The sequence below is a fragment of the Petromyzon marinus genome, chromosome 31, assembly GCF_048934315.1.
Source record: "Petromyzon marinus isolate PM22_M1 ecotype Great Lakes invasive population chromosome 31, UKy_Petmar_22M1.pri1.0, whole genome shotgun sequence".
In the NCBI taxonomy this organism is placed as follows: domain Eukaryota; kingdom Metazoa; phylum Chordata; class Hyperoartia; order Petromyzontiformes; family Petromyzontidae; genus Petromyzon; species Petromyzon marinus.
Genome location: NC_133697.1, coordinates 7,578,217 through 7,598,589, shown reverse-complemented (window position 1 = coordinate 7,598,589; position 20,373 = coordinate 7,578,217). Strand labels below are relative to the sequence as shown.

The following is a 20,373-nucleotide window of genomic DNA, read 5'->3' as shown; positions in this document are numbered from 1 at the left end:
GACAGTGTGTTGCTAATAACCAATTACTAAAGAGGCTTAATAGATATATAGATAACACACCGTTGAGTTTTAAGCCCCTATTAATGGGCCAGCATCATGATAAAACGTTCCGATTTTTCAGGATTTTTGTTAAAGATATAAATGTTAATTTATACATGTGTCATTTGATTTACTGTAACTTGTTTGAAATCGTGAACAATTAAAGAGCCATAGCATTTAATAGCTTTTAATTTGTTTTTTAAATAATATGTACATTTTTTATTAACATTTAGGATGCCTACAATGATTTGGCAATGTCAGTTTATTGATGTCCATTTGTAATATATCCCAATTTAAACCTGTATTAATTGCAAGAGCTTCTATTCATAATGAAACGGTGTGTACACCAATTTAATTTTATTTTTTTAATTACAAAAAGCTCCTTAAATTGCTCCGTAGTGTATAATTGAACATGATTACTATATTAAAGTAGCCTTAATAGAGTTAACAATGGCAATCACAAACATGCTTATGCAATGATACAAGCTCTTGTATTTTCAAGGACTCTCAATATGTAATATTTTAAATGGTAACTAAAACCAAATTGCAAAGTCAATGAAAAGTTTTAAAACTCAACTCTTAACTGGCTTTAAATAGGGTTCTAGCTCAGATGATTAATATCACTACAGCATGACAATATTACGTTAAAAAAATTTGATGAGTTAAAAAATCAAATTGCATTATTCCAATTTTTCTCCCCAGGCAAACAAATACACAGGTGCATTATATCAGATTGGGGCTCATGGAAAATTTACTGATAAGCATCCTATTAGGTTTTATTTCCCCAGCCAACTGTGGAAGTCTGATATTTTGCTGCCTGACTTGCTTGTTCCTTAAGGCCAAATAACTAGCTGTCATATTGGACATAGTGCATTATAACCTGACACTGTGCAGTGTCATTGTTCATTACAGCCTCACAAATTCATGCCACCTTCTTTCCCATGAAATGATGCAATAAATTACATCTCATGTACCTCCAAAGATTCATAATCATGCTATTCGTTAGTTTTACATTTAGAAATGTATCCTTAAAGTTACAGTAATTTGTTTAATGAGTAAGAATTGTGTAGTCTATGGGTATTTAATGTTGCGCTTTGTAAGAACCAGAGTGTTTGCTCTAAATTCTATTTGTAGAATTACTTTTTTTTTACTTCCGTTAATGTAAATCATCAAGCGATGATATCGTTCAAAATTCACGAAGCCCCTGGTTGGATATTAAAGCGACGCTTACGTAACGACGACGAGTAGACCTGAAGCGATGTTTGCAAAGCACAATCTTGGCGGCCGTATCGCCGGCAACCGCTGACTTGCACTTGCTCTGCTTCTCCGCAGGGCGCCAGCTGACCATATTCAACAGCCAAGCGACGATAACCATTGGCGGGCAAGACAGAGAGCGCCCCTTCCAGGGCCAGCTCGCGGGCCTCTACTACAATGGCCTCCAGGTGCTCCATTTGACGGCCAAGAACGACCCGAACATCAAGACGCAGGGCAACGTTCGCCTTGTGGGCGACGTGCCCTCCATCCTCAGCACCGAGCCATCGGCCACGGTACGCCCCACCGACCGCTCCATGACCTTCATGGAGATCTCCACAACCATAGCCTCCGCCACCCCTCGGCACAACCGCCCACCCACGCGGGACTCGCTCAGCTCGGTGAGTTCCTTAGGATTGTGCCAAAAACTGTAGCGTGACCTTGTATAAACAAAAAAAGTCAAACGTCAAAAGCGATCTCCTGCCGCTCAAATGAGTATGGAGACATTGGTGCTCATCTCCTCTGTTTGCTGCCCTGCAGAGCCAGTGGTGGAAATTCCACACTCGTATGGCAGTCGGGGGCAAATCTATTTATAGGACAACCACTGTTGACTTCGCCGTAAAAGTGGTACTTATCGTTTATGAAACCTGGAGCGATGGTGGACTGAGTGAAACCCCTGAACCAGGATTCGAACTCGAAATCTTTTGATTGCTAGCCGCTCTCACTCTCCCACTGAGTCACCTGACCGGGGGGCATCCATCAGCTCAAAGAGGGGCGCAATATAGTCACGGTTAACTGTTAAACAAACCTTAAATAAAAAGGTTAAATGCGAAACAGAACTAGTAACAATACTATTTGCACGTTTGTCCAGCATGCAATCTGCTCTAGTTCTCACTCCCAATGTATATATGCGTATGCTGTGATTCTCGCACACTTAATTGTACTCATTTTTGCATGATGTCCACCCACCTCCAACTTTTGCAGACAGCTTGAAAATAAAATTACTTTGTAGGCATTTAGAGAGGGGGAGTTCAGCCTTCAAAAATGTAACTACTCGTAGCTGTCATTCAGCTATCCGTAGTGTTCAGCACCATAATGCTTGTTATTTCACTGTCATGCAGTCGTCATGTTCTTAACACATCATTTCAGAATTTACCAGAGTGCACATTTGGAAGTGGTCACACTTTGTATTGTGCTCGCAAAAAAGCTGGCGAACCTAGCCTTCTGTAGTCTACAATCTGGCGTTTATAGTGTCAAAACATAGACATTGGGCAGAGCAGAGAAACAATAATGAAAAACACACAATTGACACCATTGGCCAGAGTGTGTAACCAATTTAATGTCAGTGGGTATCTCCGGTGAGTGGAAAGGGCGAATGTCCTGTGTTTACCCGTGAATATTCTTTCAAAGGCTCGAGTAGTTTTCAGAAAATGTTGTGTCATTTTGTCCACTATTTTAACCAGAATGCCACTGCCAGGGCCTTATCTCATCTATACTGCACCGAGGTCTCACCTTGCTTCACTCCGTAGAGACATCAGATTTGTATTATTCAAGCGACTTTCGCGCCATGATTCCACTGCCCGTCTTGTGCCCTGGAAGCAGCACCACACACGTACGCTGGCCTGCTTGACGTCGTTGCCTAAAAAAATAAAAATAAAACCCCGACAGGGTTGGAGCTCATGGTATTCGATAGAGGATAACCAGATGGCAGCGATGATTATCACGGGCAGCGTTCTCCGTTGCGCGGTCGTGATTGCCGGACGTGTTAAGCCTTGCGAGCGTCTCCCCTCCTTAGCTCCTTGCGGTCGTCATTCATTAGGCGCACTCACTAGCTTAAGCGCACTAGCTTAGCGTACGTCAATGGGTGATTGCTAAAGAAGGTAAAATACGTTAAAGCCGGTACACCTTCCCGTCGCACCATGTAGTCCGCTCCGAGTGACACGACAGCGTGCACAACAGGTGAGTGCCATCTCGTGCTACCTCACGCCACGGAACGCATTTTTGTCCAAATGCGGCGTCTTTTGTTTTGTGGGTCTAAAAGGACGCGCGGCTCAAGAAACGCACATTGCGTGGACAGCTTTGATACTTTGTTTTGTCGCTGGGTGAGAGTATGCCCTGACCCACGCGCCACTAGATCATTCCCCGTGATGTCTGGATTAAGCCCTTTAATAAGGTACTAAAACGAAAAGGCATTTTTAAATGGTATCGGATCTGATAAGCAGTTAACTCGGCACGTGTTTATGGCGATGGCAAAATGAAGCAATAAAATGTCCTCCTCTTTTGTGCCAACGTTTAACTTTGATTTAGAGCCGTTTGCTGAACAGAAAACTTTTGAGGACAGCTTCCCTTGTTCGCGGCACACGTCTCTTCACCATTGATTGTGGCGATATAATTTTTACCCCCCCCCCCCCATCTTTCGCTTGAAAACAGCATTATTCATGACGAATGGATATTGTAAGAATTTAACTTTTATTTCACCTTCATTGTATTGGTAGTAATTAATTTAGAAACTGCTTGAAACTTTACGAGATTGCTTCACCTTCATCACAAAACTTCCTTCTCACAGCAATACCTGGGTGTTCATAATGGCCTCTTACCTTACACTGAGCTTGACTTAATATTGTCTGCATCTATGCAGAAACTTTCACGAATTAATTTTTTCCCTTGCAATCAATTCAGGTGAATGGCCCACTTTAAACATCCGCAAATTTCGATGTGAGGCAAAACAAAACGATGAGGAATGTGTTTACTTTGTACAAGTCACTGTAATATAAAGACGTGTCTTGTGCCCTCATTGTAAGGTAATTGCTACTTTAATGCAGAGAGGGGTCGGTTGGAATACGGAAAACATGTAAATGCTGCGCTCACCAACATGTGCAGAAGTAGAGCCTCTTAAATGAAGTCGTAAAGAAACAGCAAGGCCTGCACCTACGCTCGGAAAGAAAGACGTTTACATTTAATGTTCATTATGGATTCAATATTTAAACGCTTCAGTGCTCAGCTTAACGGTTCCATTTATGGCAATTTTGTTCATTTGTTTTGACCTCTAATGTTAGTGCCACTTTGACTTTGTAAGCCCTATTGTTGATGTGATGGAGATGGTCTCACGTCTTTTTAGAATGCTGTGGTTTGCAGAACCCATTTTGAGCTTTGGCGCGTGCGTATGTATACAGATATTTTAAAAATACAAAGATCCACCTTGTGCCCATTAACAGACTGTTGGGACAAGTGCTGTTAGCAAGCACCTATGAAGGTCGGCAAGACACGTGAGCGGGTGGGTGGCCAGCAGCACGCCCGTCCGCCTTTGTCTCCGCAGTGCTGACGTTGCCTCACCGCACCAGTTTTTCATTTAATGCTGATTCAACCTAGAGTAGGCCCGAGCCCAGTTCAAATATTCACCACTATTATTGGCTGTGAGTGAGATTCCAACAAATATATTTTTGTAAATGTGTTGCTAATAATTTCATACATTCAGTGAGCTTTTTTAAAATGCAATTATTAAACAGTTGAAGGTCATTGTTGTAAGGACACTCCGATTTGTACCACACTAAATAACTAAATTCACAAAACGTTCTAGCCAACCTATTTGTAATACAACATTACGATGAGCTCATTCATTGTAAGCTTCCCGAACTGAAGAATTAGTTGTTTAGCCTGTGTGTGGAATGCGTGTTTTTAAAAAGCCAAGAGCACCCGCGCACACAACATGCATCCAGCTACAGTTAATTGGGTGATGAATGCATCCTCAAGGAATCATCATTAAATCCTCATCGCATTACGAGCATGGAGCCTTTGGAAAATGTTGGCCGACTTGTGTTTGCCCCCCACAAGCTTGGCCATTAATTTTTCTGCGAGTCTGTGAACAAGGGCTTTTACGAAAAGTCGTCTTTAAGACTCGCATTAACAGGGGGCAATAAAATATATTCCTTGTTGAATTTCATGCAGTTACTCTCTTCAACTTTGCTCATTAGTTTAATACCAGTTATAGGGGTCCAATCTATTGTTGATTGAGCATGTGCCCAGCTATTCTCGATGCACAGTTATGTGCATTGGTGAAAATCTACCAATTAAAAAAAAGAGCTGTCTTGCTCAACGAAGCAAGATAACAAACTGCGAGGGCTAAAATAATGGCCCATAAAGTTAGAAAAATAATGAAAATGTTAACAGCCACTGAGGGAGCCAGTCAGTACAGGACATCCAATATACAGCTACCCATGAATAACAGCACAGGCGTCAGTGTGCGAGTGATAAGGGCCCTCCTTTATATTGAGAGTGTATTTCAAACGCAAATGCTTGTACTGTTTTGAAGTTCAGGCGTGCAATAGCATAGCAGGCTAATCCAGTCCTGTGTTGATTTGTAGGTTTTCGACTTTGACTTTGGTGCATGCTAAACTTTTTGCAGGGATGTTTTAAAAATGTCATCGTCAGTCGACGTAGTCAGCCCTGCTTTATCCGCTGTTGGATCGAGGCCCTCCGCAAGCCATCGCCATCTATCATGGTCGCGCAATGCAACAATTCACCGACCTTCTGCACACGCGCCAATCTCATCGCTCCATCTCATCGCTCCATCTCCACGGCAACGGTGCTCTCAGCCGTGTTCCCTCCTTCACCTGTCACTCCATCGTCAGCCTTGACGAATGGCAATCCACCCTTCTTGCAATGTGTCCTAAGCCAGGCCCTCTTACTTTTCTTAACAGTCAATGTTGTCTATAATTTGTGTTTGTCCTCTTATCCATGTGTTCCTGTTTCCATTTCACAATATAGTTGCAAGCTTGCACCTTTGCATGTTTCTTTGCGCATTTTCAAGCCTTCCTTTTCCATTTTATTTGTATTGGCCATGTTTCCAATCTATTTGTCATAGCCGGTAAATACTCACTGTTGGAAAACTTTCTGTGTTAGGCACATAGGAATGTTATTCCATGTTATCAAATTAAATTTCCTAAAAACACTCCGTTCTGCTCCTGCTCACTCATTTATTTCAGAATTTCTATACCAGTCAGTCTTCCATATGCCTTACATACTGTGGGAGATTTTCCAGTTGTTTCCCATGGTAGAGAAACCTTTCTTAAATCCAGCTTGCTCACATGGTTGGTTGGCTTCTAAATTGTTCATTGTTCTGTGCCAGTGACCTTGAATAATTTATGTATGTGCGAAAAGAGATGAATGGGCTGGTAATTCTTCATGCCACTTTTGTCTCCCACTTATAATACAGGAATGCGTATCATTCCACAATTAAGGTGTTTCTTTTCTGTTTACATATCTAGGAAAGAGATATGAAAATGTTCCAATAGCTGGTCCCACTTCTTTGATAATGTCTACGGTTATGGCATCTGATCCACAAGTGTTCCCTTGCTCACACCGCGAAGGGGAGTGTTTACTTCATTAAATGTGATATCTGGAACTGCTTCTCTTTGATCTAAAAAGGCGGTTTGATTCTTGCTTTGTCCTTCTCATGAATTTTGGTTGATATTTGGCCTACTCCACACTAGTCAAGACGTTCCTGCATTAGGAGTGTGGGAGTACTCACATTTTACCCCACCACACACGCGACCTGCCAATTGACTAAATGTGGTGTGCACATTGCTACTGCTGGGTCGACAGAGGGCGGAGGGACGGGGGGGGGCGGGCAGGTATAAGAAACTTGTATCGTTGTTTCAACTGCCGCGCCGGGAGATGGAACCGAACCGAACCGGTGACCTCTGGCTTTCAACTCCAGTGTGGTAACCGTCACACCAAGGCAGCGGCGCTGGTTGACTCTGATAGATTACATATTCAATCATCTATCCTAAATGCTTCATGAAGCTATTTAAAGCAATGTTGTGTTTCCCCATTGAGCAGGCGAAGTGTGCACTTGGTACACGTGAAAATATTTCCATCATAAGCCACAAACGGAATGTTTTTCGTTCAACGCTTTTTGATTGCGAAAAGGTTATATTAAATAATTATATTTATATGGAAGTACAACATCCAACATTTTCTTCGACTTAGAATGAATATGCCTCATGCACAGGAACATGGTCCTGTGTATATTCCCTGCTGAAAATTGAATAAAAGTCTGCCGCTTGTGCTTCTAAAAAGAAAGCAGCTCATGCCACAACGTTTTCCTTTTTACGTGCCTTACACAACAGGCCTAATGCAGCTAAAACTACCTTTCATAATGTAGCACCTTCCAGCAGAAATTGCTTCCAATTTATCTCACTTTGTTAGCCCTTTATAAAATTCAAAACACTAACATTTCACAAATATTTCTCATCTGCTTTTTATTCTAACACGCAGCCTCTACCCAACCGCACAGCCAAATGTTTAAAATCAATAGGCAAAGCTCCCCTTCCAAGCTATATATTTTGAAAGCAGTGGATCTTTGAGTGTTCTGTCAAAGATTGGATTTTAAAAGAAAAAAAGCGAGTCGTTTGTCGTTTATATTCCTCTGTTTTAAATAGACCTGCTCTGGCCATCATTCCGTAATGATCCATAAATCTGTGGGATGCAGTTTGGCATGCCAGCACGAAGCCATCACACTCATGATTTATTCACAGCCAGCCATTTCACCGGTCCCTTTTATTGACTTGATTCCCTTTTCTGCTGCCATAATGTTTTTGCTGAGTCTGAAAAGGATTTCTATTCCCATGAAATATGGAATGCAGCTGGCTGTGTCTGGCGGATGGTTCTCTCATTTCACCCTCAGCTTCTTCCAGCTGTGCCCCTGTCCTTCAGACTTTGAGGGTACAAAGGATGAGTGCTGATGCTTGCCCTCGGCCAGGGCTTTTGCAAACAGGGACAGTGCGGTATGGTCTATTAAGACGTGGAGGTATACCACGCGTCTATCCCCTGTGCCTTGGCATTGGATTGTGCCTTTAAATCGCACAGACATGCTGATTGCTAGTCTTTGATGCAGCTCTGCGTTTTGAATACCCAATGGTGCTTCTCTGCTACGAAATACCATTTCACCATGCCATCGGCCCATTTCATACGTTATGAATTCACACATGTGGTACGGAACCCACACGCCCTATTAACTGAACTCCCACCACTGACCTTTATAGCATGCAGCAACATTGACTACTGAAGATGCCTACCTATAATCTTACCACGGTAATGCAAACAATATAATTTCAAGACCTTGTGTGTGATATAAATATGTGGCCGTATTATGTATAGTATTTATTTCTATTTTTGTATCATGTCCTTCGAAGGCAATATTCTACAATAATCATATATACATTGCATATAATGTATTCATGTTGAATTTATTTTGTACCGTACGTAGCCAACCGTGCGAATCAGAGGTGTGGGGAAAGGACAATATGTATACCCCAATGTTGCATTCTCCTATGCCCTTACTCAATCCAAGTGCTTTAACCAGTTCCGCAGAGAGCACACATTGGCACGTTGGTGGAGTGGCAAGTCACATGATATACAGAACAAGCACTGACATTGCATTCCTTTAGCTTGCCTTTGTTTGGTTCTCTGAGCTTTCGAATGCATGTTCTGCTATCTTAAAAATCTTGATTAAGGCCACGCATGTGTCCTTGAGTCACAAGTGACTGATAGCGGGCTGACGGGACTCATGCCTTTGCGCAAATATTCGGTGGGCTTCAAAGTTTAATCTTCTTAAAGTGACACCACCGGCATTCTAACCTTCCTCTTGCTCTCTGATCTTTTGACAGAGCCTCACATACCCTTTGGGCACACTTTGTAGGATCTGTTCCATATAAATGACTCAAACTCTCGGTGCTATGATTTTGAATTTCGGATAGAGCCCTGCAAATTTAAGAACAAAATTGCACTCAAAGTCAAGCAAGGACATTCTTGATGTGGCACATTACATGATAGAAATGCCATTAGTGAACTATGTTTATCACTGAAAGTTACATTCATTTTTTTACTTTTGATGTGTCTTTTTCATAATCCCCACAGCATTTCTAAGTGGAATTCCATCACGGTAATAAGGGAACGTTTTTGCATAAATTAATTTACAATTATATTGTAAATGCATTTCAGGAGCTTTTCATCTATATTGTGATGCATATGCCAGCAGAAAAAAAGGTACACAATAAAAGCAAAGTGTTAGAAGTATAATAAAATGCAGACATGAAGTCAAGGTGACTGAGTTTATATCACATCATGTTAACGTGAAGTTACATTCTGACAAGTAAATCAGGTTTGATTTTTTTCAATGTTAAAATTCATTATTCTAACCTTTTTTTTATCACACAAAGTTAGATTATGTACAGTGAGCAGAATGTGTTTAAGCCAGAATTGAAATGGCAACTCGGGTGAGTGGCAGGTTTTGGGGAACTTGTGAACGTGTCTTTGAGGAATCGCTCATGGGTCAGGCTTCATCTTGGTGGCCCGAGTTTATTTCCCAGCCTTGGTAGCGATCACAGTAACTCATTCATCGACACAGCGGCTCTTGAACACATCTTGAATGAATACAGCGGGATTGTTGATTATGGCCCAGTCGTCCATGCTGCGGATGATTTTATTTGACAATCTCAACTGCGCAAGACTTACTGAATAGTGGGATGTGGCTGGAGATTGGTGGCTGCGGTGCTCCAGGAGGAGGGAGACTCTCAGGGTGCCGTCTACAACAAACCCAGTGGTGTCCCTGGCCTATTGGGGGAAGGGGGGGAGGTGCCTTTTCAATTCATAAAATCCGAGTGAGATAACAGAAGAGATAGCAACAAGAGACGTAGATTTTGCAAGATACGAAACATGTAGACAATGCAACGAGATGTAGTGAGATGATAACAGGGAGATACAGACGAAAAAGGGATCACAGCGATAAATTGCTCTGGTTATGTTAATGATCTCGTTATGTTTATTAGGATTTTAATTTAAGATAATATTCGATGCACCCCTATTTGTCATATATTCGGGGTCCCTTCAGCTACTTGGAGCACGAATCTTTTGTTAAGTTGGCTTATAGCTTGCGCCGCCACTAAACAAACTTCTCTGGCCGTGCCTAGTTGAAGTATGCGGCTCACATTGCACGCGGCACGGGTGCCAAATCATAAAAAGTGGTTCTGACCTTAACTTGTCACTTGTTAATGTGCGATGAGAAAATTAATGTGATAGATGCCTGTCTCTAAGGTACGCGTCGTTCCAGAATTACGGGCCGGCGTGCTAAAGGTTGTGGCGGAGCGGTGTGACAGTGGGTTAGTGGCTCGTGCGCTGTGCCACATATGGACGAATCCAGCAAACCGAGTTAGATTCCTGGCCGAAGGTGGCGAGTGACATCTGAGCCGGCTCCAGGGTTGTATCCTCAACTAACCTACGCTGACCAGTGTAGTGAAGTAGAGGCCGACCGAAATTCGGTTTCGGTTTCGGCGCCAAAAGTTGGCATAATGGCCTCTTTCGGCATACTTTGAGTTTCGGCCGAAAGTCAATTTTTAACTTTCGGTCTGGTTTTGGTTTTGGCCGAAACCAGAAATTCAGTTTCGGTCGGCCTCTACGATGAAGTGCGGTCAAGCAAAACGCCCAATACCGACGCATTATATAGGAAGGCCTTCATCCAGCAGTGGATTGACAAATGGCTGAAAATTATTATTATTATTCATATCATGCTGAAGGTTAAAAAAAATTGCCTTCAACAATTATATAGAGCGTACTCCACGATAATGTTACTGCATTATCAACCATGCATGTGTTGGTTAATATAATAATAAACACACAACTTGTGTGTTGTCACTTTTGGCCCTCCTCATGTAAATATGAACGTCATTCGGTCCAAATGTAAAGCTATACTTTTCTGCTTGAATTACATACCCTGTTCAGATGCACAATAAGTGTGTATTGCGTATATAGAATTCTGTTTGTGTACACTTTATGCATTCTACGTTATTCAATGAATTGTCGGAGGGGACCACTGCATCAAGGTGAACCAAGCGATGCTGCAGCACTGCAGAATATGTTATTCCATGAGAATAGCTCATATGGAAATTAAGAGATGAGTTGGCAGGAGAGGAGAGACGCAGGCATGGTCCCAAGCTTAAAGAGATATATATTCCTAATTTGATGAGAAGGCTTATTGGAGGCTCAGAGCTATGCTGTCATTTTTCCACACCGCAAAATGAGAAAATCGTGCTCATGACCAGCCGGCAACAAGGTGGCCCTTGTCACAAGTCCACATTGTCCCTATTCCATAATCCTATAAACTTGGAGCCTAATTAATGTGACTGTTATCGACTTTATTTCTCCTCCCCTCCCCGTAATAACACATAAGCCACAAGCCTGGCCATCAGCAGCTGGGTAGTGACAGAAGAGACATTCCAGGCTGTACTGCTTACCCCGCAAACGACACGGGCTATAATGAACTATGTACAGGATAAAGGTGCAGCCCTGCAATGGCTTGCTCATTCCACTGCTGGCGAAATGGCCTCCACTCCATGGAACATTTGAGAGCCCCTCTGAAGGAGAAACTTTAGGCCTACTGGCTAGACGTCTTGGAAGAGGTAGGAGCACCTACACTTTTCTCCACCATGTACTGTACGTGACCAGCCGATCGACTGGCCTCAGTGCTAAGTTGACAGCGGTGGAGGAATTTATGAGACTTGTACCATTGTGGGATCTGCTGTGCCAGGAGATTGTACCAGCAACCTCTGGATTGATAAACTTAAACTAAACTATTTTTTTTATTTTACCAGGTAAGGCCCACTGAGCTATGTAGTTCTTTTTCAGAAGCGATCTGGCCACAAATTATATCCCAACGAAGCTTATCGTATGGAAATCTATAGCAGCCAAATACTCCAAATGCATGTTTCTAAATGTGGAGGGAAAAACCGGATGGCCTGGAGAAAAATCCACGTGACTATGGGGAGAACATGCAAACTCCAAATATATACAGGTGTCAGGGTCAGGATCGAACCCACGATCTCCTGTATACCAGGCGAGATAGTTAATATTTTGCCACCGTGGCTCCCAAATCCAATGTGCTAGGAAATGCACCACAACAGAATTCCTTTCAAATTAAATACAAAGCGTTGCCTAATGATTGTTTTTAAATACAAAGCGTTGCGTAATGATTGTTTTTAAATACAAAACGTTGCTTAATGATTGTTTTTAAATACAAAGCGTTGCTTAATGATTGTTTTTTTAGGAAAAAGTGCAGCAATCAAATATTCTTCAGAATCGCATAAAACAGACCAAGTCAACTTTATCAACATTTATAAAGCTCGATTTAAAGCTTTCGTGACTGCAGGGATTCATGTTATTGGTTATTTTGGTAAAGTCACGTAGAAGGGAAATAATAAAATAATAATGACAAAAATTAAAACATAATAAAATAATTTCGATTTAAACCTTTCGTGACTGCAATGATTCATCTTCTTTGGTTCTTTCGGTAAAGTCACGTAGAATGAGAATAAAATAATAAATTGATAAAATAAAATAACACAATAATATTCTCACGACGTTTCGGCCACAACACAAGCGGCCGTCATCAGGTGAAGGGACGAGACTGTCTGGTATTTTATCAATTTATTATTTTATTCTCATTCTATGTGACTTTACCGAAAGAACCAAAGAAGATAATAAAATAATGTTTTCTGTTTATTATTTTATTATTTTCCTTCTACATACCTTTACCGAAAGACCCAAGAAGATGTATTAAGCTTTTCAGCTGTCTCTAGATATGTTATTGCGTAATTATAGCTAAGATTGCTCAGTTATTACTGGTTGCTAAGCAAATAGCATACAAAAGAGTATTCTGCAAATGGAAAATTGGAATGGTCCATCTTGGTTTTGGACCGTAACGTGCTTACACTACCGATGATGAAATATAATTGTGTGTGTGTGTGTGGAGATGACAAGACATTTGTAGGCGAATAAAGAGAATACATCGGTTGAAACCTCATCCTTCTCAACAATTGAATGCTATTTAACAGGCATGTTAAAGATACGTAAATTCATCAAGTAAGATAGATTTGTGCACTCACGATACATCCATTAAATCGTGCACGTGATAAATTATTGCGTGAAATTCATGCAAATTAGATTTTTTTTAAATGACGTGCTCATGTCACATTGGGACAAAGGCAGCTGATAAAACGGTAAAAAAACTAAAATAAAAAAGCAGTGAAGGAGAGAGGTAATTCAGAGATATGTTTAAGAAAATAATCGATTCTTGAATCGAATAACACCATTTATTGCAACAATCTATTTACGTTGAGGAGGGGGGTGGGGGTGTAAATAGGTATATGCCTGCTTTTTACAAAGCTTACGGAATTCAAGTCAACATCTCTGGAAGCAACGGTGGGATGATTTAGATTTGGACGTTTGTAATGGTTTAACACCAGCTAAGACCTCAAGAGACCAGCTTAGTCTCATTTGCAAGAATGAACTGGGGCAACAGTCTGCCGGTAGGGGGCGATGATTTGCTATTGTAAAATCCAACTTGAGTACTGCTGGTTCATTTAAAATTAGGCAAATTTGGACCCTTTCTGACGTCAGGGGGATCTTTGACGTCCACCGTGAAGCGGACGGCGCAAATCAACACGGTTATTACACGGACAGGATTAATCAGGTTTGGACACTGGATTGGAACCACGGACCTCTGCAGTGAACGGCGAACGTGCGACCGATGTGAAGCGAAGTGCTAGAGAAAAAGGGTGCGCTCGTGGCAAGAGTGGGACGAGGGCTCGTGGCTAAAACAAGAATGTCGCCTCTCGGAAAAGACGAGAATAAAAAAACAAAATGCCCTCTTTGGAGATAAATAAATTTGAAAAAAAAAAACTTCCAGTTGCATGTCCAGAGGTCACGAGTCATGACAGCAAACAGGAGGGGGTAGAGCTTTATGTGTCAGAGGGCCCCCCCCCGTGGACAAACACACCCGAGGACACTCATTGGTTTACCCGACCGCAATCAGAGAGGACGTGACACCCCGAGGAACGTCGCAGCCTGAGGAGTCAACCCCAGTCACCTGACCACTTCCGTGGTCACACCTGATTCATTTTTATTCCCTTGAACTGATCGTAAATCCTTTTTTTTTATATATATAATTTATCCTTCCTACCACACCTCCGCTCCTCCCACCACTTCCACAACCTCCCCACCTTTTCCCCTCTTCTGCTCAGCAGTCGTCTTATAGGTCATCCGTACACGTCGCTGTTTTTTACAAGGGTACAAAGGCTACGCGTCGAGGGTTGGAGTTGTTGGGGGGTGTGGGGGGTGGTTGAGTGTCAGCGATGATTTTATAAACCAATATATAAATATGACGACATGATAACGCAACGTCCCGGAAATTTCTACCGTGCGCTTTACTATACAGGTTGGTTGGGGAGCGTGGGGGGGAGGGGGCAGCGGGTTGTGGGAGGGAGGGAGAAGACGGGGGCGCTGAACGAAGCGAAAAATCGGGCGCGTTGTACAACTTGCGGTCACATTCGCGTGACCTCCTTTCAGCAGCGGGGACGTTGGCAGCTTTTCTTTCTCCTCCTCGCACCGGCAGTGAGTGCGGCGAGCATCCGTAACGGGCTCACGGTGGGCTCACCGAGGACAGCTGAATGCATTCACGAGCATCCGTAACGGGCTCACGGTGGGCTCACAGTGGGCTCACCGAGGACAGCTGAATGTATTCACGAGCATTCTGCCTTTGTTAATGAAAGAGGGCACTCGGCGCAATAAACCAATTCCTTGTCGACACTTTCCTTCCGCAGTAAAAAAATGGGCACTGTTATAAAGGCTTCCAGTGACCTTTGCCTTTTCAAAAATGACGGGGCCTGGAATCGTAAAGCGACGAAGCCAGGCACAAAATGCCTTGATTGTCTTGGAGAAATCGAAACGAAAACCGAGACCAACTCCCCCCCACCTCACCACCACCGACCACCCGCTTAAAAAGCTGTGACTTCCATCCTTAACAATAACAGATAATCAAAACGGTGCAATTAATTTAAAAGAAGAGCCCCGAATGGGATTTTGTTGAAACGCAATTTAAAGAAAATGTCCTGAAATGGTTTCATAATGGTAGAAGATAATGATAAGGCTTTGGGAAATCTGCCGCAATTTCTTGCATAATCCTTTGGAGTTGAATTACCAAACAAGGGACACTTGTGCTAGAATTCCACATAAACTAAAGATTTTCGCAGTTCAAGTTTATGTATTAGGTACAGCTCTGTGAGCCATTTGGCTCTTGCTTAAAGGCACGCTTTTGGTGGTACGCTGCAATTTGCACAACTTCTCAGTGCTACCTTTGCACCGCCAGGCTGAATATTTTTAGCGAATCAAATGTTTGCAAGTCAAACATGATAATACATTCGTAATAATAATTATTATGATCTCTGTAATGCATTCAATAATAGCATCAACACCGGTAAGGGGTGAGGGGGAGAGTGTCTCGCACACTGCACTATGACCCTTGGTTACCTGAGTTCAATTATCCGCTTCAGCAAACAACAGTGGCGGGTGATATGTATAAAGCAATTAAATACTCTATATCGTGTTTTCACTGTGTGTTCCAGATATGGTCAAACAACTCCCATGACTGACACAACATGGTGAGACCTTCATCCAGTAGTGGATTGACAAAGGGGCTTATTTAGATTATGATTATGATGCACCAGCAGTGTGTGCAGTTTATACGACTTTAGTTATTGACATTACACAGACATGTACATATATATAGTTTGCTTCGTATATGATGTTCCTGGGATGGACTGAAACAACTTTGATCGTATTCTTAGTTTTTTCGGTAAAGTCACACCTGATGATGACCGTTTGAGTTATGGTCGAAACGTCGTGAGAATTTTTTATTGTTTTATATATATTTTGTTATTTTGTTGTTTCTCTTCAACGTGACTTTACCGAAAAAACTAAGAATATGAATTACTGCAGTCACGAAAGCTTTAAATCAAAAACTTTGATCGTGTTCAGAGTGGGGCTTACAGTTATATAATTATTGAAGTAATCGATCACTACTGATGTATCGATTCGGTGAACGAATCGGTGAACAGAACAATAGCTGCGTGGGTGAAAAAGTCGCACCGTGGTTGCCACTTATGCCGCTGAGCGGGAGGTGATGCACGAGGCTGTGTGACGTCAAAATCAATCGGAATCTCTATTTCGAGTGGAGGAATCCGATGAGCTGTGACGAAGATCTGTTTCACAGATCTCCAGTAAGGGGCGCAAAGTATAGGAAAGGTGAGCAAGTCACTAAAAATGCATGAATAAATAAAAAAAATAATTAACGCGTTGAAGTACAAATTGCAAAAGTGCATCAATTGCTGCCGATTTTTCAACGACAAATCCCAGCTTCGGCAAGGCAGCAAAACAACAACACAAGTCAGTACCAGACCACAGAAAGACAACAACGCACGGTCTCTAAATGAAATTGTACATTGTCAGCTGCGCCACTCTGGGTGTGGTTTATAAGGGGGTTTCCCACCTTCAGGAGGCAGGATATGGAGGGGGGGCACCATTTGCCATTTGCAAAGGAGCCCAAGTAATCAACTACTGATCGTCGGCTCTAGCCGCGATTCGACTGATGATTCGTGTCCTGCTCCAAGACTTGGTAATGCAGATCACCAAGCAACAACCGTAGGTGTGCGTGTGTGTGAGATGTTACCCTGTGCTACGAATCCGGCGACCCGAGTTCAATTCCTGCTCACGGCCAACACCAGTGATAGTTATCTGATAGCGGTCCTGGGCATCCTCTAGGTCTACTCAGCCTCAAATGAGTACCTGCTGCGGTGTGTAAATATCGCCACTGGGGAGACAAAGGTGGCCGGACGTGGTGCTGCCCACCTACCCCCTTCGTGTGCCGTGTCGGCATTCATTGGTACTGCTCCCTAACAGCACTTGCTCCTACAGTCTATTAAGGCCATACGGGGGATTTTTGTGTATGTTACCCTGAGCCTCTTACTGAATGAATTTCCTCTTGTGAGCACTTCTTGTCGTATAATTACAGCCATGAGCCCGTGTATTTTTTTGTTTTTAAAATAGAGAAGAAAAACGTCTGCATGTCACCTTGTCTTCATACAGTTTGCACCATGATTAAAAGCATTTTTGTTCCAATAGTAATAATAAAAAAACTACTCAATACTGAGATAATATTGCAGTTGGGTTCAAAAGTTTGTGTTCATAATTCCTTTATAAATGTACTACAGGATTAAACGTTTTAATTGATATGGCAAGGGACCTTTAAGTTGCTAATGCTGTAAAATAAACTTGATAAATGATATATTGAATAATGTATTTCTATTATCAACGTTAAAAAGGAAATTATGAAATACTCCTTTATTTTTTTATTTTTTTTTGCAAAATGTATGCTTCAATAGTCCATGTAAAAATAATTTAGAGAGCCCTTTGTCAATGGATGAAGGCTTCCCCATGCAACGTGAGTCTTGGGTATTTGTGTTTACCATACTTCACTGCACCGGTCGATGCAGGATTGTGAAGGGCGTGGCCCAGGATCGGTCCAGATATCACTTGCCACCGTTGTCAGACATGGTCAGAGAGAAATCAAACCCGGTTCGCCGTGCTAAATAGCAGAGTATACCACTCCACGCTGCTATGTTAATTCATAATGGATTTTTATAAGCATTGTTATCAGATTTTGATTTTAAAATATTCGTATGTAAACATGATTTTTAAAATCTTAATTTGCCATACTAGTTCACAATTAAGCATATAACATAACTAAGCAAAACCAGTGCATGCTGCTTTTCATCCATATTTAACAACATTCACCAATGATATTTCGTAGAAAATATCAAATGTTGCGGGCTTGTTTCTTGTCATACACCACTTCAAGTGGGTAAAATTATCCCCAGAGTGTGTCCATGCGCATCATATAAGCCCCATACTGGGCGTGGTAGCAGGTTTGCCACTTGTTGTAGAGGTTCGCGGTTCAGTTCAATCAGGCCGCCCTGGTTATCACTGCACGTGTAGCTACAGTAAAATGTGCTGTCTGCTGCATAGCGATCGTTAAAGATAGCCATCCATGCCATCAATTGCAACGAGTGGACCATTGTGTGCCAGTATCAATGATACAAATCTACCAAACATGTGAAATTGCCTGCAAATTACTTGATTGAGATTACACATAGCAGCATTGCCCCCGACTGTGAAACTACTAATTCTGTGCAACATGGTGCCTTCGTGATGGCCTTGCACACTAAAAATGGCGAGAATACCAAATGCTCTAAAATTACTATTATTATTATTTGGCCTTTTGTTATGTTGGCAATGTTGTATTATTGTGGGACAATAGCTCGTCCAGTTATGTACAACTAACCTGCATAAAGAAGTGGTTTGGAGACTTGCTTCTTTCCTTGAGTTATCAATTGCATAGAAAGTAAAGTTGCATTCACCTATGTTCGAGAAATATCTATTTTTATTAGTTTCGCAGAGTTATATTTGTTTTTGCTATGAGCAGTCGTGTGGTATATATTTTCTTTCTGCAAATCTCCATTACACTTGTGATTTTTAAAGGTTTTACGTAATATAATTATACGTTAAAAAAAACCCAGTACAGAATGCAGCACAATTATTAAATTACTTATTCTGCCGCTTGCTGCAAATAATTACTTTAAATACTCGCGTGATTTGCCGTATATTCCTGAATTCAATATATGTTAGTCCGTTCATTACACTATCTTACAAACATTCCAGCCACGGTGTTCGCTCGGGTAATTCAGTAGGGTAAAAATATTCCACCCTATCAGTTAATGAAATCTCTGACAGCCCCTGCCTATGAAACAAATGGGAACAAAAGCCGAGGACGGTGTGTAATTATTTGGCCAGTTGGTGGTGGATTTGAGTTGTGCGGGGACGGGGTGCGGGCGGGGGGGCGGGGGGGGGAAGCGTGCGGCGTGTGAGATGGTTGGAAGGAGCTGGAGGTAGCGGGGGAGGGGGGAGCGTGAGACTTGGGGGGGGGGGGGGGTGGTGTTAGTTGGGTGGGGGGGAGATGCGAGGAGCTAAACATGGGCAGTGGGAGCTTTAGGCAGGACCGCTCTTGATTGCCTGCCAAGCATTATCCCTGGCAGCCGGAGGGGTTAGATTACCTTGACTCAAGCGTGACGACGATGGTGGGAACAGTGTCGTCGTCCCCCCCCCCCCACACTTCGCTCTGCCCCCCCCCCCCCAACGCCTGCTGTAAAACGACGCCATACACTCACGTGGCCGTCAGCCGTCTTTAATCTGACTCTCCCCCACCCATCTACCCCCGTGAGCGCTGCAGGGATCTGAGTGAATTTTCGATGAGATCTGCCCGGGAGCAGCAAATATAGGTGTCATCTTCATCCCGAGGAATAAAGAAAAACAGGAGAAGGGGTGGGGTAGCGGGGAGAGGGTAAAAAAAACAAACTCATTTGACTTCGGTTGCTGGCACCGTTGGAATGTGGCAGCAGGAACGGGTCCCAGGAAACCAGCGGGATTGTGTCCACATCTCGCGGCTCCCCCCCCCCCCGCCCTCATTTGCAAGGCATCACCGGGGGATTAGGGAATGTGTGGGTGAGCACACGAGGAAGCGCCGTTATTGTCGTAAGTGGAAAAAGCGAGAACGAGAGAGAGAGAGAGAAGTGGGAGAGAGGCAGAGGAAGGGGTGGGGGTTTCATCACCTGAGCGCTGGAACTCTTAGCTGCGTTGGGTCAGTGTCGCGTTGGGTCAGTGTCGCGTTGGGTCATTGTCACGGGTGGTTGAAGGAAGGTTGGAGTTGCATGGCGTGCCAGTTGTCTCGAGCGCGTGCCTTGCCACTTTCTCCAAGGGCTCCTTTGCCTCTTCATAATTATCGCGCAGCGGCGCACAATTTGCAAAGTGTCTACCGCAAAAAAAATGTCACCGAAAAGATAGGCGGTTATTTTTTTTTCTCTCTCTCTCCCCCCCTCTTAACGATGTCTGTCAATAGGTGATAATGTACGTCTGTGTAAAACAGAGATTATATTGTTAGAAGAACTGTGGGCGGATGGGTGATGAATACATACATAAATTGCACTCACACCCCTTCACCAGCTACTCACTTGCCCGCACACTCGCCCACACTCTATCGATTTTGAAAAAAAAAAATGAAAAAAATTCTATTATTTTTACATCAATAGCATTGATGTAAGTCACGTCCAACTTTTGACATCATCACCACGATCCCTGTGATAA

General features: G+C 42.7%; 1 protein-coding gene across 40 annotated transcripts in view; it reads left to right on the top strand.

Moving 5' to 3' along the window:
• The window catches only part of LOC116947744 (neurexin-1-like), a 401,559-nt gene that overhangs the window by 347,166 nt on the left and 34,020 nt on the right, over positions 1–20,373 (top strand). For 35 of the 40 annotated variants that reach the window (XM_032963829.2, XM_076070792.1, XM_032963826.2 and 32 more), the window contains one exon: positions 1,372–1,691. In XM_032963829.2, the coding sequence (XP_032819720.1) occupies positions 1,372–1,691 (320 nt within the window). The remainder of the gene's footprint in view (positions 1–1,371; positions 1,692–20,373) is intronic. The other 5 variants (XM_076070800.1, XM_076070787.1, XM_076070799.1 and 2 more) reach the window with 1 other exon arrangement.